Source organism: Macrobrachium rosenbergii, chromosome 32 (assembly GCF_040412425.1).
Source record: "Macrobrachium rosenbergii isolate ZJJX-2024 chromosome 32, ASM4041242v1, whole genome shotgun sequence".
Classification (NCBI taxonomy): domain Eukaryota; kingdom Metazoa; phylum Arthropoda; class Malacostraca; order Decapoda; family Palaemonidae; genus Macrobrachium; species Macrobrachium rosenbergii.
In genome coordinates, this window is record NC_089772.1 from 9,374,914 (window position 1) to 9,399,164 (window position 24,251).

At 39.7% G+C, this 24,251-nt stretch overlaps 1 protein-coding gene across 3 annotated transcripts in view; it reads left to right on the forward strand.

Annotated features, from left to right (window-relative positions):
• The window catches only part of LOC136855646 (kelch-like protein 5), an 82,941-nt gene that overhangs the window by 8,388 nt on the left and 50,302 nt on the right, over positions 1–24,251 (forward strand). Inside the window, exon 1 of one of the 3 annotated variants that reach the window (XM_067132840.1) lies at positions 21,917–23,000. The exons of 1 other annotated variant lie outside the window; for it this stretch is intronic. In XM_067132840.1, the coding sequence (XP_066988941.1) occupies positions 22,720–23,000 (281 nt within the window). In that variant the 5' untranslated portion in view covers positions 21,917–22,719. Of the gene's footprint in view, positions 1–21,916; positions 23,001–24,251 lie in introns of those variants that run through there. One more of the 3 variants, XM_067132841.1, reaches the window with a different exon arrangement.

Here is a 24,251-nt window from a genome sequence, read left to right on the forward strand (position 1 = left end):
TGTTCCGTATGACATTTCAACTTTGACCTAGCGACCCCTCGATCTTCTCATTAATATGTTGGTCTGATTAAAGTTTAGTTTCTAAAAGTTTCGTGCTAGCTCTCCTTGTAGTGTCTCCAAAAATCACCTTGTTCAGTAATTATTGATGTGAGGACGTGGAAGCAGACATGTCGGTGACGTCAAATGCCTTCGAGTCAAGTTTAGTGAACTTTCCTTCTTACCCTTGCTTTGGTGAACGCTCTCTTTTGCCACTTATTTCACGATTATCCGCAATTGTTCTCCATATTTTTATGCATTCGTATTACAGGTTTTAAAATGCTCCACCCCCCACCCCACCCGTTTTAACAAATTTTCAGTTAATTTTGCAGAGCGGAGGCTCGTTTTCCCTCAAGTTTAACGAAAGGTGGCGTCGTCCTTTGTGTCAGCGATAAGACGCGTCAGTGGATTTAGTCTCCAGATTTTAGCGCCACATGGCTGTAGCGTGGACACCCCCCCTTTTTTTTAACTCCATTACATCCATTTTAGCCAAGTTCGCGACATCTTTTATCCCCATTTTTAGTTCCAGGGTGCGTTTTCTCCCCGTCATTCCATTAACGACCAGCTTCTAATCATATCCTGTTTCAACTGCCCAAAAGTCCGTTATCTTACTCCGCGACGTTTTCTTCCTTATCTTCCGACCTTCGAGGCTCATGCGCAGTCGGACCCTAATGACTGTATCAGACCTGAAGTTATGTCAGACTTCCCCTGATCTCACTCGCTATCAAATGACTCCCAGAAAGTAGATTCCCATTTTGACTTGCAACTTACCGTCTTGAGATTATCTGTCTGGTGGCAGTAAAAGTAGATGACTCAGTATGACAGTAAATAATTTTGTGTGTTATGTTGCTATGTTCATTCGTATGGCAATATTTAACGGGATAATACTCTTGAGATGTTCATTAATTGTCCCTACACTTTGGAACGTAGTTTAATGCAGTTGTGTGTTGGGGTTACCTTGACAAAGTATTAACTACTTTGACCCAAGAATATCGTGATCTGTGGAGTTATGATGCACAGATTAATTCGAGTTTTATTTGGGCCATTTAACCATTACTCAAAAAAAGCGGGAAACACGATGCTAAGAGTGTTTGTTAAAAGCACTACCTTTACCGAAAGGAAAAGGATTTTTGTTTTTATGATATATATATATATATATATATATATATATATATATATATATATATATATATATACACACATATATATATGTGTGTGTGTGTGTGTGTGTTTATATATTTATATTGCCAATCACCTTTATTTATTGCGTACTGCTATAAGCGCAATGACCCTTTAATGGCCTTATTTTTTGTAATTTTAGCTCAACTTTCCTAATAATTATTAGACATGCTAAAGGGACCGTCGCAAGCTAGAGTATGAAAATAAGAACTAATCTCATTACGCCGGAAAGGCCAATAAGAATTTATTTCAGCTCATGGCTATAAATTTCTTTCGAATACATTTCTATTTATTCTGTAATGAAAATAAAACTGTCTTCACCATGGTGATGTAACTTTAGGCTCTATTGCTTTTTAAAGGGATGCATAGAGTATATTGATCCCATCACCAATTCTTGATATTGTAAAGGCCTCAGTGACCTCTTTTAATGTTTCCTATTATTTGTGGATATGCTCTCCACTGGAAGCCCCGAAATTCTTGTGGAAATAATTGAAGAAAATCTAATCAAGTGGAATTCAGTTCTTCCAGATTATAAAACTGATAGCAGTTCCATTTTAGTTTTCCGTAAAAGAAAACTGTTGAGATGGCTGCTTGTCTGTCCGTCCGCACTTTTCCTATCCACCCTCAGATCTTAAAAACTACTGAGGCTAGAGGGCTTCAAATTGGTATGTTGATCATGCACTCTCCAATCATCAAACGTAGAAAATTGCAGCCCTCTAGTATAAGTGGTTTGTATTTAATCTAAGGTTCAATTTAGCCATGATCGTGCGTCTGGCAACGCTATAGGACAGGTCATCACCTGGCCGTGGCTGAAAGTTTCATGGGCCGTGGCTCATACAGCATTATACGCTGTACAGAAACTCGATTGCGCCGAATGAACTTCAGCGCGCATATTTTACTTGTTTTGTTTTGTATACAGTCAGTATGGATTCCATGAAGGAAGATCAGACGGTGATAAAATCCTAACTTCTTCTCTTCCTGTGATAACTTATCAGGAACTTGAATTGTAAATCCGGAACAGATGTCACTTCCCTTGGCTCATCGAAGACCCCGTCAGGGTCGAAACTTACTCCTTGTGGCTTCACGCGTCTGTGAACACGTTTCAGTAGTCACTTTAAAGTCTGTTTTGGCTGCATTTGATACCGCCATATCTTCTGCCTCCTTCCCCTGTCTCGTGGATCTGTTCATTTCTACAAATTTTTGTTCTCCCATACATCTGCAGTGAGTCTAATCCTAATTAATCATCGTCTTTTCATTCTCAGTTGACTTTGTAAGTACTTTTCAATCTCACTTAATGTTGTATTATTCGATGTATGGAGATATATACAATAGATAGTTTATTTTGACTGGGGAGACAGTAAGACTAATTTCCTCCCTAGTACTACCACAATTACTTCTTTCTAACGGCTCCTTCATCCTAATTCAGGCCTCATTCTTCCCTGTATTGTGTCATGGTCTCGTGTTTGGGAGGGTTCTCTGCACGCTGTTGTTCTTTATTTAAGAACATGAAAGGCCTGTGTAATGAGGACCTCATTAAAGGCCCTGTCTAATGAGGACCTCAGATCACCTTCGTGGTGCATGACCTTAGTGGTCAGCCATTCGCGTTTAGACTGTAAAAGGCGTTTCCTTCCTCTTTTTTGTCAAGTAATGTTTTGATTTTGCCAGTCACGTCATCCTTGGTCTCTTCGCCATTAAACCACTTTCCAGTTCTTAGGGAATTCTGCGAAAAATTCCGACTGTCCTACTGTGTGTGTGTGTGTGTGTGTGTGTGTCTCGCTGCTGGCTTTTATTACTGTGGTTAGCATGATGTATGTGTAATGTAACTTTTTTTTTTTATTCAAATATTGAAAATTCCCGATTCGATATTGGAGAACCCAAAACTCTGTAACCTGATATTTGTTGAGGAATGTATCGAATTGTGTTTTGTATTCCTTTTGCCCATACTTACATAAGAGTACAGTGTTCATTGTACTTGTTCGAATGTTTAGGTGAGAAATGACTTTATAAACAAGTATTTTTTGCTTGCATTTTTGTTTTATTTGATTTTAAAATCCTGATAACAGTAAACTCTTGGAACAGGAGAATTTCTTGCAAGATGTGTTGAAAGTTTTTGCGATGCTACCTTCGTCCGTTGGTTAGGATAAATAATTCGTAGGCATTTGCTACTAAGGCTTTTGACACTGAGCAAAATAATGATGTTGGCAAGGACTTCAGTTGTTTATATGTAAGAACATTTAATTAAAACGCAAAGGGATTGGGCAGATAAAGCTTATTTTCTTCCCCTGACAATTTTGTAGTGACTATTCTTGGCTTTTCTTCTGACACGTCGGAAGAAACAGTTATCACTCTATATGGAAGCGAAGTCGCTATCCTTGTGGAGAAAACTTCGTGTACGGTTTGCCGTGTTACGTACACCTGGAAGGAAGGGTTTTGTGGGTGTGTGTTTGTGTGTACTGTCTGTGTACGTGCGCGCGCCTGTCGTATTTTTTCGGTAGGGGGAGGGGTTTTGGGGGTTGAAGATCGTTGGGTGGTACTAGTCGGAAGGCGGCGGTGGGCTGCCTGTTCCCGGGAGATCGGGCAGGAGCTCCGTACAACAGGTGTTGGTGGTGCTCTTGGAATCAAAGGACGAGGAAGTGAATCACCTAGGAAGTAGCGGCTGCGACTTGAATTTGTAAGAAAACAGACGTAAACGATATCGCTTCAATCCCTAAAGGAGCCAATTCATTGTGATTCTGCTCTTTTTGCTGTTAATTTCTTGGCTTTTCAGCTGAAAAAATTGCCTCGGATAGATCAGTTGTTTCAGGTTACTGCATCTGTCTATGCAAAATTAAATGTATTTGGTATAAGGCTTTTATTTAAGCTTATGCCGGACTTATTCGTCCTTGATCTCAAATTTAGGGTGCATCATTTCCACTCTTTCCTCGATTCGTCCGCCTCTTGATTTTAGCAAGCTCTATTTCAGTCGTTCGATCAGCGAGCCCACATAAGTTATCTCTAAAGCTCTTCCTTTCTTTCGAAAAGTCGCTTCTCTCCACTTTTCCAGTAAATATATTACGGTCCGTTCTTTGGAAATCTCATCCTGCTTCTGTTTTCCCTGACTCATAGGCATTCTCCCTCAAGAGGCGGGTTTATCACTTCGCACTAGGTTAAGCCCCCAAATTTCTTCATTTTTTCTTATTTTGTGTTATCCCGGGCTAGAAAAATGGTTCAGTCTGGTTAGATACAGCCGAAAAAAGAAAAGTAAAAAGTTCAAGTACCGATGGCGGCTCAAGGATGATTTATTGTAAGCCTACCCTGACCGCCAGTGACGTAACACAAGTATCGGCTCTTCAAGGATCCTCTTACCTTATAAGTTACATAGATGCTGGGAGGACCCAGGCGGAAAAGGCCAGATAACATCCAATCATTTTACAGATAACGCTTTTGCTAAGGACGTACTGTAATTGTCAAGATTTCTCGTCGTGTCCTTTCGAGATGTGACAGAATTCTTCAAGTCACAATCAGGAAGTCATTGCATGAATCATCAACAGTCCTCCTGAGCTAGTTGTTGGCTTGTCGTTGAAAGGCTCGAACTTCTCGCTACTCATAAATGTATGATATTCACACTCGAGGCAGCCGTTTTCTTTGATGCGCTCAGAGGCGATTCGTTGACATTTGATTGTGGGTGGAACAGTAAGGGACATTAGCGTCGGAAGCATATGTATTTTTCAATTTTTGGATCTTTCTTGGATATTGACCAACAAGGGTTTTAACCCGGTATGTAGCCTATCCACCTTTGTGGCGTGTTTAGTACAAGCCCGTTGGGGATAACCGTAAAAACATGAACAAAAGACTGTCAATATCATAAAGACAATGACCCCCAAGAAATATGAGTCCTAGATAACGACCCCCGAAAACCCTTGGGGGTGGCTATCTAGGAAAGATTCCAATTCTTTTATATCTTTGGTATTTTTTTAAGCTATTTATGTTAATACTGGCAATACCTTGTGAACACCGATACTCTCGAATCCACTTATCCCTAATTCCTTATCTCTTAGTCTTTGTCTGACTCTGATGCTTATACTTTATAGGCTAGTAATGTTTATTCTTCCGATATTTTTGTGTATTGGTTTGAAACTTTTTTTTTATATCCTTATTTTTTTCTTTTTGATGCCATTCCAGGTCACACATTTTTTCTTACCCTCGTGCGTGTTTACTTTTTACTATAAATAGACCAAGACATGAATAATGTATGAGCGATGAGCTGACGTTGTTTTGAATGTTTGATGTTTTTGCACGTTACCTCAAGGAATTCAGCATCCGCCTTTTTGTGCCCAGAGAGAGTTCCTTGGGGTTAGTGTTGTTTTTATTCATATTTTCGTAACAAAGGAACGGCCGCATATTTGTGTAAGCCAGCTCGTACGCACACACACACACACACACTCACTCACCTGCGCAGACATATAACTCGTGCGCTGATAGCATCTTTTCGTCTTTCGCTTTTGTTTCACTTTTTACATTTTTACATACTTCTTAGTGCATAAGATTATTGAATGTTCTAATGTACATATGAATTAAATTTAGTCTTTGTAATATTTTCTCATGCAAATTTTAGTAATTCGCTTTAGCATAAATACGTTACAAAAGTAATAGTATATGTAATTCTCTCTCTCTCTCTCTCTCTCTCTCTCTCTCTCTCTCTCTCTCTCTCTCTCTCTCTCTCTCTCTGACGTAATTATGACACACTGCCACGTGCACCAGAATCTTTCAGGTCAGCTGCCAGCTTGTAATGGTTGTATTTTGGGGATTATGAATAGTTATGCAGAATTTTTAAGTAATTTGTATTTAAAATTCATGTTAATTTTTCTTTTACAAGAGATAAAACCTTTGAAATTGAATGCAAGAAATGTAGTACACGGTTCAGTCAAGGTGTATATTATATAGGTCTTGTTTGTGAACCATAAGAGAGAGAGAGAGAGAGAGAGAGAGTAAGTACTCCAAACACACTATGTATATGGGTTTGCGTGTTTATGTAGACAGACTCGGACTAGCCCAGCCAAGCACGCAACGCATACTGTTACCAGCCAGCGCAAAATATATTCTTTGTGTACTTCCAGCGCCCGAAGTTTTGTTCTTTCTCAATCTCATTTCAAACCTCTGTATCTTTTCTTTACCGCGAGGATGGATGCCTTGAACTCTCAGGATGCTAAATTAAATCTTTACACCTGTTAATTTATTGGGTGTCACTTTGGCCACGACAGGACGTTCGGGGAACCACGTGTGGTAGCAGAACGAACGGCCTGATTATTTTACAGCTTCGCGCAGCGGAATTCCACTGGATGATGGGCCCTGAATTCAAGAGCAGGTGGGGTTTGGGAAAGATGACCGGAAGTGGATCTCTCTCTCTCTCTCTCTCTCTCTCTGATGATGATCTCTTTAAAATTGGAGGGGGATGTTATTTATATTTTTACCCGTAGAGCGTTATGCATTAAAATGTGTTTTTTTTTTTTACAGTTCGCAGTGTTTTTATGACTTTCATTTGAGCTGTAGTCCGTGATGAGATGTTTATCCTACAGGATTTTTCGGCGTAATCATGATATTGAACGTTTATGTTTTTAAACAGCAAATATTGAAATATACCCATATATATATATATACATATATATATATATATATATATATATATATATATATATATATATATACTCATTCAAACTGGATGATGTGTGTGTTACAAGCTTTCTAACAAACAGATTATATATATATATTTGTCCTAGAAAGCTTGTAATTTTTTTTGAAAAAATATCTCCTTTATATACCATCCAGTTTGAATATATTATAATATATAGTTAGTATATATATATATATATATATATATATATATATATATTTATTTATATATATAGAAATAATCAACACAATGACGTGTGGAACAGAAATAAATTTCTGACTCACATCAGGCTCGAACCCGTCTTTCAATTGAAAGGCAAGGGCGCTGCCCACTAGGCCATACAAGTCATATTATGTATATATATATATATATATATATATATATATATATATATATATATATATATATATATATATATATTTATGTATGTGTGTGTGTGTGTGTATTGTGCAACATGCACCAAAATGGTAGACAAAAAAAAAAGATAATTTTTTTTTAAATCCCGCAATTTTTGTCATTCGTAATGAAGTCCTGTTGTTTGGCAAAGCCTGACCTGATCGTAAATCTTTGCGAATTCCAGACAGGCACGAAACGTCTAGGCAATAAAGATCGCATGTTGTTTTCCAATTCTGACTGTAATCCCCGTTTGACTTCGTCATTTATATCACCTGGTGTTAATAAGAATTTCGAAAGCATTTTCAGTTGGGGATCGATGTTTTGGGCAAACCTGGAGAGAGAGAGAGAGAGAGAGAGAGAGAGAGAGAGAGAGAGAGAGAGAGAGAGAAGTCTGTCATTTTCTCTCTCCCCTGCGTTTCATCCCAGTTGCGACCCACCACAGCCTACTGGCTGCCACAGCGGCCATCGTCCGCTCTCTACGTGAATAGAGGTGCAATAAGTTTCAACGGAACGTACCCATCTTGCTCCGTCCTCGCATGAGAGTTGAACATGAGAAATCTCATTAGTAAGACTTGGCGTGTTGAGAGAGAGAGAGAGAGAGAGAGAGAGAGAGAGAGAGAGAATATCCTTTGTATACGGTGCATTATTTATCGAAAGTGGTTCGTAGGCCTGTGAAGTTTGCCACCTGACTGTCGTCGTGTTCAGGACTGGTCCGAAGCAAAATGCCGATTATAGAAAGAAGGCGCTCTCGCGCTTTCCAGTGGCAGTGGGTCGTCGTTGCCGCGTGTGCTGCAGTGCTGAATGCTCGCTTCTGTCCTTGTCATCACGTGCAGTAGCGTGTTAATCTGTGGCATAAAGCTGTGGTGTGGTAGATCGCTTAGGCGACTCTAGCATTGCAAGTTCAGCTTTGCGTACAAGAGATGCTATGGTCGCGAGTGTCCTATAGGCTTCGTTAATTGCTTTATAGGCAGCTCGTACAAGAACGCACGAACACATATGTTAAAAAAAACAAAGTTTGGATTAATCTCTCTTCGCAGTTAATGCAATTTTCTAATTGTGATTTTAATTTCGCTCGAAACCCATTTCGGAAACAGTGTTGTGTCGTGGGAAACGGATTAACTCAGAAAAATAGAGGTACTTTTAATTTTTCACCTCTGCGTGCTTGGGATGGGCTACCATTTGGTGAGATACATTATATATATATATATATATATATATATATATATATATATAATATTTTACTGCAAATACCGTTACAAGGTTTCCTATAGGGAATCCAGAAACTTTTAGGAAAGCACGCACGTATTTATGATTATGTTTTCCGTCTGTATATATTTGCAACACGCTGAGCAACGTGTTTTCCAACCGTTCGGAAAACACGATCGGCTGTGGATTTGGGCCCCGAAAAATATTGTAAAGAAAGAGGAACATGTTAGGTTTAATTCGGCCTTATAAAGACACAAGAATTTCTTATCACCTTCAGTCCCCTTTGAGCATGTTATTATTATTATTATTATTATTATTATTATTATTATTATTATTATTTGTATATTTTTTTCCCAAATACGTTCATGCTCTTTCAATCTGACAGACAGATGTGTCAGTTAGGTTGTCGACTTTCCCTAAGCCATCGCTCAAGTTACGACCCTAGCAGTGTTTATGTTAATGCTCTTGTTGAGAATTGAAGGTTTAGAGCGGAATTTTATATCATATCTCTCAGTTAAAGTTTACTAATGCGGAAGTGTATGTGAAAGTATGCGTCATGCGCAGTGTTTTATTATGTACAACAAAAGGCGACGTCATGAAGACAAGGTTATTCGTACTGATACACACAAACAACTTCACATCATTGTCCAGTTAATGCTCTGCACTGAGAGCTGGACAATACAAGTCAGTGAAAGACTTTCAGATACCATGTTGTTGTGAGGTGAAGTTTGAAATGAACACGTAAAAAAATGCGTTTTCTGTACAGTGTATAATGCTGTATGAAACTCTCAGCCACGGCCCATGAAACTCTCAGCCGCTTGTCGTCGTCGTAATCTGGGGCCAACCGCTCTCACCAGTGGCTCCGTGAGTGGATTGAAGGTACCGAAGTCTGGGCTCTGGAACAGTGCGTAACGTCTTTAGAGTCGGAACTTGCCATTTTTGACACAATAATAGTACTCTTCCACTTGCAGCCAGACTCCAGGAACGTATTTTACATAACCTTCTTTGAGCGTCAGACATTTTTCTTGCCTGTGCGTGACTCAACTTCCCGGACTGTACAAAATGTATATAAAAATAATAGGGGCACTCACTTGCCAGTGAATTGGGTATACGAAGTTAATTAGGCTGGCGTTTCTGATATCTGCCGTGCACACTCTCGGACTAAGTTCGGGTGCCTTATATCCTTGATGGAATAGGGTCAACTGTGATCCAGTGACACTTGCAGAGGGACAAGCCTTTTGCCTAAAGAGTCCAATCACACAGACTTTCAGTACTTCAGGCCAGATTGGGATCGTGATCAGGCTTAGTGTTGCAGATCTCAGAAACTACTGAGCTGAGAGTTCTGATCTTGTACAGGTTGGTGCAGAATTTGCGCGCCATCTTGGATTTTGTTTCAAAATTTCAGTAATGAACAACAGGTGGTTTGATGGCCTGGCCCTGGTGTAACCACTTTTACCAAATGGCCATATTCATTATTAGAGCTTCAAGGAGCCTTGTTGCTTTGTTAGGATTGTTATCACTATGCAGATTTAAAGAAAAAAGCTGTTGAATGAAATATGAGGAAATTTCACATTGTGGTACCTGTGTGCCCAAAATTTGTGCTTTGGAAATTTTGATGATGTCGTAGGCGACGTGACATAGCGGCCGTATTAGACTTTGTTGATAACCTAAAAGAAATAGATACCAGAATTTCTTATGGGAAATTCATCTTATTTCTCATGGACTGTCTATATATGGTGCAAGATACAAGTTGCTGATTTGATATCAATCCACGTGCAAAGGAGGCTTTATTGGGCACGACGCATATTTATATGTATGCAGTGTATATAAATTGAGACTGTTAGTCCACTTTCATTCATATTTGAGATGCAGGCTACCATAGGAGAAGCAAAGTAGGTCACTTAGAAAAAGGAGCTGATTTGCATGTATCATGTGAACTATTGAGATGATAATTGTAAATACATTTTTATCATACACACACACACAAACACGTACACACACACACACACACATTATATATATATATGTGTGTGTGTGTGTGCGTATGATGAAAAGGTTATCATACCATTAGTTATGTGTGTACAACGGCAAACGCAGACCAATGGTGTTTTGGGGGATTATATTCATGGTTACTGTCCGATGCCACGGATGTGGAGTGACGTCAGTGTCTCGTGACAAGGCAGCCATATTGGAAAATGTTTATGACCCGAACATAACTTCTCCAGAACGCCTCAAGGAAACTACGGCATTTTTACATGCAGCCTGTGCATCAAGTGCAAATAACAGTTATTCATTTCTAACGAATCCGTATGCAAATTAGGATTTGGCGGCCGTGTTCGAACTGTTTTGAATCTAGTACCGGGCGTCAGTGGTTTATTAGTTAAGGTTGTTATTCTTCCTCACCATATTTGAGTAATGGTATTGATATTATGGTAATTAGAGGAAATGCTGTTTGTTATTATTATCGTTGCATTAAGCTGCAATCCAGTGCAGTTTCTAGTTGCTTATTTAATTGTTTAGGTGGGTTTTTAGTTTTCTGTAAAAGGAAATTATTGAGATGGCTATTTGTCTGTCCGTCCGCACTTTTCTGTCCGCCCTCAGATCTTAAAAAGTAATGAGGCTAGAGGGCTGCAAATTGGTGTGTTGATCATCCATCCACCAATCACCAAACATACCAAATTGCAACCCTCTAGCCTCAGTAGTTTTTATTTTATTTAAGGTAAAAGTTAGCCATGACCGTGCATCTGGCAGCGCTATAGGTGCCAACAACGCATGCCACCACCGGGCCTTGGCTGAGAGCTTCGTATAGCATTATAACGCTGTACAGAAAACTCGATTGCGACCGAGGAACTTCGGCCAATTTTTTACTTGTTTGTTCCTTGCATATAAGGGTCATAACATCGCTAAAGGCTTTTGTGTGCTTAACATTTTAAAGTAAATAGAAAAGGCCAATGAATTACCGACAGTTCCGGCAAGAAAGATTGGTTCAGAAGTTGTAGCATCGGTTTGCCGGGGGGAGACCTAATGACTATGGAATGTCTTTTATAAGCTGGCGATGAAGACGGCGGTAGTGATTATGATGATGTTAGCAGATGCGTCTGGGAGGCGCTATGGCCATATTAATCTCGGCGGGATATTCCTTGCGATAAAAACTCAGTGCCACGGTGTGATACGTCTCCGGTCATCGCCTCTTTCTTTTGTGCTCTTTTGAGGGCAGGTTTGTTTTTTAAGGTTTCTGTAAGTGAAAACTATTGTGCCGGATTTGTCTGTCCGTTGGCCCTCAGATCTTAAAAACTACTGAGGCGAGAGGGCTGCAAATTGGTATGTTGATCATCCACCCTCCAATCATCAAACGTACCAAATTGCAGCCCTCTAACCTCGGTTAGCCATAATCGTGCATCTGGCAACTATATAGGACAGGCCACCACCGGGTCGTGGTTAAAGATTCATGGGCCGCGGCTCCCATAGCATTATACGGAGACCACCGAAAGATAGACCTATTTTCGGTGGCCTTGATTATACGCTGTACAGAAAACTCAATTGCGCCGAAGAAACTTGGGCGCATTATATACGTGTTTTTTTAATTTTTATAATAAAATGCTTTTTTTATATATATCCGTAACAACCTTTCATCGTCTGTACTGTATATATATATATATATATATATATATATATATATATATATATATATATATATATATATATATATATATATATATATATGTATGTATGTATATGTATGTATATATGTATGTATGTATGTATATATGTATATATAGATATATACTGTATATATATATATATAGATATATATATATATATATATATATATATATATATATATATATATATATATATATATATATATTATACTACTTAGAGTTCATATATATATTGAATTCTACTGCACTTAGAGTTCATCCGCTCTTACTGCTTCCCTCGTCCAGTTTTCAGTCACAGGAGTTAACATAACAGGAATTGCGATTACACGGCAGGCTAAAACAGTTACGACTTTAGAGGCCTACGGCAGTATATTAATACTGGTTTGGCAATGCCTATATCGTACTGAAGCGTGTAAGCCACGACACACGTCAAAGATGCTTCCAGAAGGTAACGTCAGTCTTCCAGAAATACTTGAAAGTTTTTTTTTTTTCCGTCATGGTAAATATTTTCGTTGTATTATTACGGCATAAACTGTTGGTCGAATCATAAGGTATTTTGAGGATTATCGATTCTAATCTGACGTAAGTCCAGTATTTTCTTTTAGTCTTATGGTGGTACCTCTCTCTCTCTCTCTCTCTCTCTCTCTCTCTCTCTCTCTCTCTCTCTCTCTAAAAGATTGCATTAGTATTATTCAGTGCATACATAATATGCGTAGCATATATACATGTATTTATATACAGTATATATATGTATATAAAATCTTATACATACATACATACATACATACATACATACATATATATACATGAGTAAAAAAGCCACAACAATATAATTGATAAATTGTATATTTTAAGATACAAAAATATACAAAATATACAATTTATCAATTATATTGTTGTGGCTTTTTTACTCATTATTTTCGATCACAATATAGTGATGCTCCACAACATATAGCATATGTATGTACATATGTATATATACAGTATATATATCTATATAAAATCTTATACATACTTATATGCATACATGTTGTGGTCAGGGCAATTCGCCTCACCACAGAAAGACAGTGTCTGACCGTAAGAGCAAATCATGCACCTGGTAGTCAGTAGAATGTGGTGTGATTGCCTCCCTGGCAGGGAAGGGCATGACCTGATATGCACATGCAAATGTGTGTATAATGGTGTGTATGCGCTGAAGAAGAAGAAAATAAGACCCGAGAGTGGGTAAATGAAAAATGGAAGGTGAACATTTAGTTTTTTAATACTTTCCTGCAAGCCAGAGATCGGAACTTTGGTTGCTTGATCCCGTCTTCAGTGAAGCCACTAAATTGGGCACCTGCCTGAGACGACCCAGCAGCGACCACAGATGGAGAAGACACAGGTGCTCGAATCTGGGGGAAGGCAAACAAACTTTAAAGGGGGGAGGTCGCCCCCCCCCCCGCCACCCAACTTCTTGCACGATTTACATGATTTTATCTGGAGTGTTCGCATCAAGGTTTCATTTTCAATGGCAGTGACTGTCTCTCTCTCTCTCTCTCTCTCTCTCTCTCTCTCTCTCTCTTGTGTGCACTCTTCTGAGCAAAGCCTACGTTTGATTGTACACGAGAGGAAACACACACAGTTGTACGAAGTTATATTCAGTCCCCCGGAGTAATGGGACTAGTTCGGTGAAAGTGACAATATTTCCACTTCCTGTGACATTGTTCGTGGCTAAATTCAGCAGCGGAAGCTGTGAAATATTTTCGTTAAAATCATCGAGGTGCTCTTCCGCAGTCGTGTCCAGTTGCAGTCAGACCAGGAAGCTTGTAAGAAAAATAACAAGTGTAAGTTTAATTAATTGCTTTTTTTTTTTTGCTGTGTTTGGTAATTAGGAATAAATGGCATTTAATTGTAAACTTATATATATATATATATATATATATATATATATATATATATATATATATATATATATATATATATATATATATATATATAGAGAGAGAGAGAGAGAGAGAGAGTGTGTTAGTTAAACTTTTGTTCTATCTTTGGTAACTAGAAATAAATAGCATTTAATTGTAAACCCATATATATATATATTATATATATATATATATATATATATATATATATATATATATATATATATATATAGAGAGAGAGAGAGAGAGAGAGAGAGAGAGAGAGAGATCTAGTGACTAATATGAGGTCTTTCTGCCGTGCCCTATATTTGTCGCAAAGGTTAAAGCTCTTAAAAACATCTGATATCTCATATTAATTATGTGATTGATCTCGGAGTCAAAGTCAGGGTCATGCTTAGAGGTCCAAGAGTCACCTTAACCAACATAACCTTTTAATCATAGGAGGCAGGCACTTCATGCAATATAAGTTACAAACTCAGTTAATAAAGCCAATGTGCAAAATTAGGTCAAGGTCATTGTTAGGGGTCACAGGTTAAATAGGAGTTTGCCACCACCGGGCTATTGCATTACAAGAACAACTTGTTTTAACCTTTATGGTTTCCAGCATGTATCTTGGGTGTGGGGTTGCTAGCCCATGCCATTCTTCACTAGCTGCAACTCAGCTCAGCTGACCAACTACCAGGTACAGGGTTCTCGTAGGTGAAGAGAAACAGCATGAATTAACAGAACGTTCTTAAGGCTGGCTGGTAAGGCAGGTGTCATGGCCACTTCACCACGATATATATATATATATATATATATATATATATATATATATATATATATATATATATATATATATATATATACTAACAGGACCTCATTCAAAGTGGATGGTATCTGGCGGAGATATTTATTCAAAAATGTTTGTCCTAGGAAGCTTGTAACCTTTTGAATAAATATCTCCGCTAGATACCATCCAGTTTGAATGAGGACCTGTTACTAATTGTATTAATGCACATAACAATTAGGTATACATTAGAACAATTATATATATACGATATAGTTAATATATATATATATATATATATATATATATATATATATATATATATATATATATATATGATTTGTAATTCATGCTTATTTCGAATCTTAATCCTCTCGAGGAAAAAATAAAACAAAATCTTGAACTCTTGAGCCTCAAATCAGTCAATCATTCTGTGCATTTCAGTAAATTATAAATTACAGTGGATGATCGTGCGTCAGCAGTACGATTGCATAGCTATTACGACGGCATGACGCACCGAGATATTATTAATTATTACAGACATTAAACCGTGTTCAAGATTACGTTATTGCCGTTATGAACCCATTGTCTGTTGACATTATACGCAAGCCGTGTTCCTTTATCTGATGATATGATTTAATACAATTGATTCTGGTAAAATACCGTCCAGTTTGGCGGATGCTTTTGAAATGTCAGCTTCAGAGCAATTTGATTTAACGCTTCTATGAGTTCATGAAAGTTGGAAAAGTATAATTTTATTTTTAGTTGGTGCTGCAGAGAGAGAGAGAGAGAGAGAGAGAGAGAGAGGGAGAGAGAGAGAAAGTTACTGAGTGGGATGAGCCTTTTTTGAATAGAACTACATCCCCAAAATAAACATTATTTGTTTTAATATGTTTTATTTTTATCGCAGGAGTGTTACGATTACACATTTATTTTTTTATGAACCGACGACAGCCCTGAACTTCCTGTACGAAACACGATTGTCGCCGCTCAGCAAACAGCATTGTCTTTTTGCGCGTGCGTGTTTTGTTTCCTGTAATTGCCTGTGGCCTTTAAACTCGTCGCTACCGAGAATTTTATGGCGGGAAAGATGAGAGACATCCTGCGGTTCAGATTATCCCATGAATTCCGTTCATTTTTCCGCGTGGAGACCGAATGGGTTTTGGGGACTTCGGCAACTGCAGTGTTTCCCAAAACGAGGACGCTTATGCCGAGGTGAAATGATGCAGGGTGGAAAATATCGCTTTCACGTTGGGCTGCAGTCATTGCATGTTATGGGTCTGAATGGCTCGCTTCATCGACTCGTAGACGTTTCAGACTCGCATCGGGATCGAAGCCGGGTCTTTCAATTTCAGACTCACGTCGGGATCGAACCAGGGTCTTTCAGTTTCAGACTCACATCGGGATCGAACCCGGGTCTTTCAGTTTCAGACTCACATCGGGATCGAACCCGGGTCTTTCAATTTCAGACTCACATCTGTATCGAACCCTGGTCTTTCAATTTCAGACTCACATCGGGATCGAACCCTGGTCTTTCAGTTTCAGACTCACATTGGGATCGAACCAGGGTCTTTCAATTTCAGACTCACATCGGGATCGAACCCTGGTCTTTCAATTTCAGACTCACATCGGGATCGAACCCTGGTCTTTCAATTTCAGACTCACATCGGGACCGAACCCGGGTCTGTCAGTTGCAAGGCGAGGGCGCTACAAATTGAACCAAGTAGCTGGTAGCGTCCACGCCTTTCAATTGAAACACCCCGGTTCGATCCCGATGTGAGGCCATTTTATTTCCGTTCCAGAAGCGATAGTGTGTTGACGACTTTCATCGAATCGTATGTATGGGGCAGGTGGCCATAGGTTGCCAGGCCTTATAAAGGTGTTAGGAATGTTAGGGTTGGGCTCCAGGATTTGTATGTTGTAGCATTCTGATTACTTTTATGTTGAACAGAAACAGGAGACGTATTTGTCCTCGTGTTCAAGAGCAGCGTTTGTTAGTGTAGTCGTTGTTATATAGGCCGTTTATTCATTTAATTTTTATGACAATTTTTTTTTTCACCTTCTTCCAACCTCCTGTTTTAATGTTTGTTTCTTGTGTAGGCATTTCAGTAGCCATTATTAGTATAAGGTTCTGATATATATATATATATATATATATATATATATATATATATATATATATATATATATATATATATATATATATATATGCTATTTGGGCATATTTTCTCTTATATGCAATTCCTATTGAAGCATTGTTCGCAGGTACTATCTTTTTATCAAGACTTTGAATCAATCTATACTTCTTTTCTATTCAGGCAAGCTTTTCAGGAATAAGGAAAACTATCCAAGATTCTTTCCATTTACTTTTCCTAGTCAACAGACAGTTTCCCCAACTGTCGGCGGCGTTTTCAGGATTCGATTACAAACTGCATGCGGACTTTTGAATTTTAGACATGCCGTCATTGGGGTACTGAACCACGCCCTTTGCTGCAAGCCGCGGCATTGGACGCGTCTTACGGAGTGCCAAGAATGCCCATGCTACCGCCCAGACCACCAGCAAGAGAATGAGGCCTGCTGACCAATAGAAATTCAGCACCAAATGACGTCATGTCTAAAATTCAAAAGTCCGCATACAGTAAGAAAAACCTTGTTTGTCTATTTGTAATCCAATCCTGAAGACGCTGCTGAGAAAGGTGGGGAAATAGTCGGTCGACTAGGAAAAGTAAATGGAAAGAATTTTGAATAAATTTTCCTCATTCCTGAGAAGCTTGCCTGAAGAGAAAAAGAAGAAATATAGACTAAGACAAAGTCTTTATAAAAATATAGTATATGCGAACAGTGCCATCAACTTCAATATAATATATATATATATATATATATATATATATATATATATATATATATATATATATATATATATATATATATATATATATATATATATTTGTTTGTATATGTGTCAGTTTTGAATTTTTGTTCCCAATCAATTTGGTTTGGATTTCCACTTCTCTCTCTCTCTCTCTCTCTCTCTCTCTCTCTCTCTCTCTCTCATTTAAGCTATTCAAGGTTACTTTCTGATAGTCTTCGGAACTTGGTAGTATAAGTGCACATATAATTTTCTTTAGTATAATAAAATCACGGTAATTTGGAGTTCCATACGATATGAACTTGACCTCAGCCTTCGAGGCCAAGTAATGATCACTGCCATAACTCTTAACGGCTTTTACCATTGTCCTGAAGATCATTTACATTCCCTTAACGAAACTATGGGGGCTGTTGTGTTGGGAGCGGCGGAGCTTGTGGAAGTGGCCCGCGAAAATATTTTCTTGGCGAAGAGAACGCGAAGATTATTGTGCACCCTTTGTTTGGTTTCGCCTCGTCTCCGACCGTTTTATTCTTTTCTTGGACCTCCTTGTTTTAATGGTTGTTTCTTAATTAGGCATTTGAGGCAGATACTCTGCCATTATTATTATTATAAGGTTCATGATATCCCAACTGTAGCATTGTAGTGGTTTTCGTTGAAATGGATGAACTTCTATTCTCTCCGGGTCCTCAAAATGCAGAATGGATTGGCATTGCGTCCTGAGCTGCCATATATATATATATATATATATATATATATATATATATATATATATATATATATATATATATATATATATATATATATATATATATATATAATATCCTTTACTTTGATGGAGAACTTATGTTTCTGTCTCGTGTCGTTACTAGTATATTTACAACAATTATTTCCTTTTTGTTTTGATTCTTCTCATCTGCTTGACATCATAGTAAAATGGGCGTGTTTTACTCCGTCCAGTTATCATGGACATTTGTTTAAAGTTGTAGAAACTGCCTGATGCAACCGAACTTCAACTCCGAAGGAAGGTTGTCGGGTGTCGAGTCTGTCGTTTCACTGGTTGGGGTCTTGATGGTCAGTTCCGGGTATCTTTATGCCCTTCAGATGGTCAGGGGGAAAAGAGAATTATTGTGGGTGGGGGGAGGGAGCATTCCCCGGTGCCAGTAGTGGCCTCCCTGACGAGAGATGTCGTCGACAGATGGTGTTGGATCACGGGTGAGGGCCGGGCCGTAATGGCCTTCAACTCCTTCCTGGGACTTTTGAATTTGATTAACACGTGTTTCAGTTCCGTGAGTGCAGGTGCCTGCGGAGAAGCGTTCGGGACATTTTATTGAGTGCGGAGATGATGAGGACGATGCTGTTCGTGTTAGTTTTTGGATAATAGGAGAATTCTCGGGAAGTGACTTTCTCATGTTGACATTGTTTACCTTCCTCCTTTTGCAGTCGTTTTCTCTCTCTCTCTCTCTCTCTCTCTCTCTCTCTCTCTCTCTCTCTCTCTCTCTCTCATACACACGCCAAAATCAAGGAAAAGTACTGATTATTAAAACTAAAAACGGTAAGCTACCATGTTGCGCTGCTCTCTCTCTCTCTCTCTCTCTCTCTCTCTCTCTCTCTCTCTCTCTCTCTCTCTCTCTCTCTCTCTCTCTCTAAAACGCATAAACAGGATAAGCAGAAATAAGGCGGTAAAAAAAAACCCACCTCAAGTTGCGGACCTTCAGTAAATAACCTTACGTCTTAGGAACTATCAACAATTGGAACGAAGACACAGTGTAATTGGCAGCATTATGGGTCTCAAAATATATCTCTCTCTCTCTCTCTCTCTCTCTCTCTCTCTCTCTCTCTCTCTCTCTCTCTCTCTCTCTCTCTCTCTCTCTCTGCACAAAGGCTGATGGCAAGCAAAACGAAGGCGCAGTACAACTCGAAACAACGAGGTATCGGATTAATGTACGCATCTCTCTCTCTCTCTCTCTCTCTCTCTCTCTCTCTCTCTCTCTCTCTCTCTCTCTCTCTCTCCATAGCAGCAAAATTCAAAGCAAAGATAGACTAATGCATTCCTCCGAACACCCCTCCCTCCCCCCTCTCTCTCTCTCTCTCTCGCACAAACCAACATCCAGGTAAACAAAGAGATTGATTGACGTAGACAAAGAAAACTCAGAGGCAGCGACAGGATAAAAACAAGCAACGGAGCTCCTCTAATGCACCCAGACACCTGCCACACTTTCAGACGTCAATAATGAGGGACAGAGGTTCTTGCTCTGAGGTATTTCCAGTTTTGAATTGTCGCAATCGGCCAGGAGAGGAAACGGTGGGCGAACTTGATCATATTCATTTGCGCCAAACGGACAAATTGCTCTCTGAAATTTTCAGCAAACCGCGAGGAGCTCAACGAAGCATTTTGTTTTCACGCGAGATTTGGCATTGTTCGTCTCTGTGCGAGTCGATGTCGTTGTAAGTTTTAATGTTATTGTTCGCGCTTTGTTTTGGATGGTTGTTATGTCAAAGAGCATAATATAAGTTAAAGCCAGATAGACTGTCTGCAGTGATATTCAGTACGAACTGGAATGAAGGCTCCAGCGGCGTCTGGCATCGTGTGCGGCCCTGTTCCAAGTCGAGTTGCATGTTTTGGAATAAAGTTGAATATTCTGACGTCCTTAGTGCTAACACTCAAGTGCAGACAGGTTACTTGTTTTTGCAGTGACATTGCAAATTTGATATGATATGAAATCCTACGGCTAAGGTGATCTTTCGAGTCGTGGAGTGATTTATGCCCGAGAAAATGTAGGTAAGGCATGTCATTTGCGCCGCTGTTGCCATATAGAGCCCCCGTGTTTTTGTATGTCGAGTGGAACTAGGAATGAGAGAGAGAGAGGGAGGTGAACTAAATTCCCAGTATTCTAAGTGGAGAAAAAGGTGACCGACGCGCCGGGTCCGGCTCCTTCCAGCACGTGTCAAATGCCTCCTAAACCTCATTATTTTGCGATCGTGTGCCCCGTCTTCTCTGTGACGGTTGATACGAGGCGACAGCGGAAAAGTAGCGGGGATGCAGTTCGTGAGGAGACAAACAGGACTGTAAACGGAAAGAAGGTCGGGAAAAAGAGAATAGACGTTTTGGATGAGAGAACATGCGATGCTCTGTACACACACACACAGACCTCTCATCTCTCTCTCTCTCTCTCTCTCTCTCTCTCTCTCTCTCTCTCTTTTCTTTCTCCCTAATCTTTGTTCGCGTTGGTGATCTATTCCGTTCCTCAATGTGGACTCTTCCGTCGTGCCGTTGTGGCGAGCTTCCCCTCGACAGGAACAACGAAAGCTCAGGAATCACACACCGAGGATGGAGAAAGGGGAAGCCCCGTGGAAATAAAGATACGCAGAACAGATTAATGGTTAATGCAGCTCTCGGGGTCTTTTTAATCCGAAACGGTGGAAAGCGGCTTTGTAAACAAAAGGATAGCCACGCATTATACAGGGCAGCCCTCGCTTGCACGAGCAATTGGTGCTGGAGAGAGAGAGAGAGAGAGAGAGAGAGAGAGAGAGAGAGAGAGAGAGAGAGAGAGAGAGAGAGAGAGAGAGAGAGAGAGAAATTTATGTTCGTCAACAAAGGAAATTGCTAACATCATCAGTTTTCATTTGCTATATATATATATATATATATATATATATATATATATATATATATATATATATATATATATATATATATATATATATACATACATACATACACACACGCATACACACACATATATACATATAATGTGCATGTATGGACGCGTTTATTCTTATTTATCAGGTTCAGCTCCTACGTGTATCTTCCGTCACCCTTGCCTGCATGCAAATGGTGCTTGTGGCTGAAAACATAATTGTGCACCATGTAGCAACATGTCCAGTTGATTGACGTGATTGGATTGCTCATGTCGTTCTTAATGACCAGAGGATTCAGACGTAACCGGGTCTGTGAATCTTTTCTATTGGCGGAGAATGAGGTGGTTGCAGACCCAGCTGGCTTCATGTGGGTTCATATTCATGTTCTGTTAGATATAGCAGCGAGTCACGAGAGAGAGAGAGAGAGAGAGAGAGAGAGAGAGAGAGAGAGAGAGAGAGAGAGAGAGAGAGAGAGAGAGAGAGAGAAGCGTCCCTTACTTGTGAATAAAGACTGAAAATAGCGAAGTGACTTCTGTTCCACTCGGTGTTACGGTCTTGTTGTGATGTTGATGAAAAACAGGAATGATTTATTTTCTACGTTCTTTCCCCACAGGAAAACTAATGAAGGTCTGTCGTGAAAATCAGAAGGAAAGGAAAATTAAACGCAAAAAAGAAATGAGTCACGTGCAGTGAAAAATTTGACACGAACTGAAGACTTCATGACTCGCACAAAACAGTGGGTGTTATCAGGATGTTATTCTGACAAAGGTCTAAAGATTCCAAGCTTATAATGATAATCCTATTTTTTGTAGAACACTTGTGTGCCATTTTTAAGCATCACAGAAACACAATTCGCAAGATGCGTCATTGAAATCAAAGCAGATGATTGTTTATGCTGAATCGGCCGATTAGAAAAGAAACCTCATATCGGATATTGAGGTAATAAGTCAAGAGGTAAAAAGCGATATCGGTGAGGCATTAAGTAGGAAGCATTTGAAGTAAAGAAGGCTGCTTGTGTGGTCTAGAGAATTACCCCCCTTGTATCCAATCCACCTAGACTTCCTTGCGAACCCCATTGCTGTTCCTTCAAACAGTCCGTAACAGAAACTGCAGCAGTAGTGTCGTCATACGTAGCAGTAGCTGCATCCGTAGCAGTAACAGTGTTTCAAGTGGCCCTCGCCTGCTTCCCAGTAAAAGTGGCCAGATTTTCGCCCGAGAAACCTCGATACTATCTGAGACGAAGGGGTCCCCACCATCCGCTCAATGAGGTACTGATCCGCGAGTGGTCCTTGAGTGAATCGGTGCCAGCCAGTGCCACCAGAAGGAGGGTAGGAGGAGGAAGAGCAGCAGGAGGAGGAGGAGGAGGTGGAGGAGCACGCTTAACTCGGGTGCCGGTAGAGGGGCACACAGCGATGCCCAGGGGGAACCAGTCCCCTCGGAAGACTCAGAGCGTATTCGTTGGAGGAGGATGCCGCGCCACCTCTCCCGATCTGGTTCTTCTCCCGACGTCTGCGGCGGCGGCTGCGGCTGCTGTGGGAGGCGGCGGCGGTGGTGGCGGCGGTACCGATTCTGGACCCCCGACTCCGAGGGAACGTCATCCCCAACATGCTGTGGTTGTGCCCAGGCCTCTTAGTTTAGCCAGCGACGGACATGCGGCCGCTTATTTGTACTCTTGCCACGCACCCTACGCCAGGTAGTGGTTCCTCTCCTACGCTTCGCCCTTCTTAGAGTAGCCAGTTCTCTCTCTCTCTCTCTCTCTCTCGTAGTTATAGATAATTTAGTAGCTTCATCTAATTGTTTCTGGGTATGTTATTTTTGTGCTTTGCGTTGTAAATCTTGTGTGTTAATGTGAAATATGACATCACATTTTTTATTTTTCATTTAGCTGATCGGCTTCTTTTAATCAGGGCCCAAATCTTTTTCGAGAATGGAAATAATTCGATTGTCACTTTTGGAATGTTGAAATCCGTTTAATAACACCCTACAGTCTTCAATAAAGATCCCAATTCCTCGTTTTTGAACCATTTATTTGATTATGCCTGTCTGTTCGCTGTGCCTCTGCACCTGACTTTAAGTTGCATTTTCAAGTCTAGATATTCCTCATGGAGGGTTATGATGGTACATCATAAAACACATCATAACTATATGGTAAATATATGATTGATGTACCATGATTATATGGTCCATATATAATTGATGAGATCTAGTGGTATTTCCTGGAAGCCAGCAGGCTTCATTAGTGCACCGAAGGACAGGAAAGCACTCTCTGATTCATAATTGGATAATGCTGGTACTGACCTTATGCAAATAGGCGTATATATACACACACACATATATATATATATATATATATATATATATATATATATATATATATATATATATATATATATATATATATATATATATATATATATATATAAAATATATATGGCTATAAAATATTTGATGTTATAACAGAATTCCATCTCATAAAGGTTGCCTTATAAAAACACCAGAGAGGTTAGAAGTTGACTAATTCCGAAAAAAGTGATTAGAAGCTGCTGACATCAATGGTTTGCCTAGTATCTGTGAGCAAGGAGGACAAATGGTAAATCAATGCCGGAGAGCGTTCTGTGCCGCTAATAATTTGGGAGTTTTCTGCGAGGATTCATCCTTCAAACAGCAGTCGATGAATGATGAATGTCATGGTGCCTTTTGTTTTGTGTCCCTGTGGCCATACTTTCCAGGGCACATTAATTATCGACGAATAGGCTAATTTTTCTCAACATTAAGCACCCCGTAGGCGGGGTAGCGCCGTCAGTGCACCTCATGTGGTGCACTGTAGGCATTACTTAAGGTTCTATGCAGCGTGCCTTCGGCCCCTAGCTGCAATCCCTTTCGTTCCTTTCACTGTACCTCCTTTCATATTCTTTTTCTTCCATCTTACTTTCCACCCTCTCCT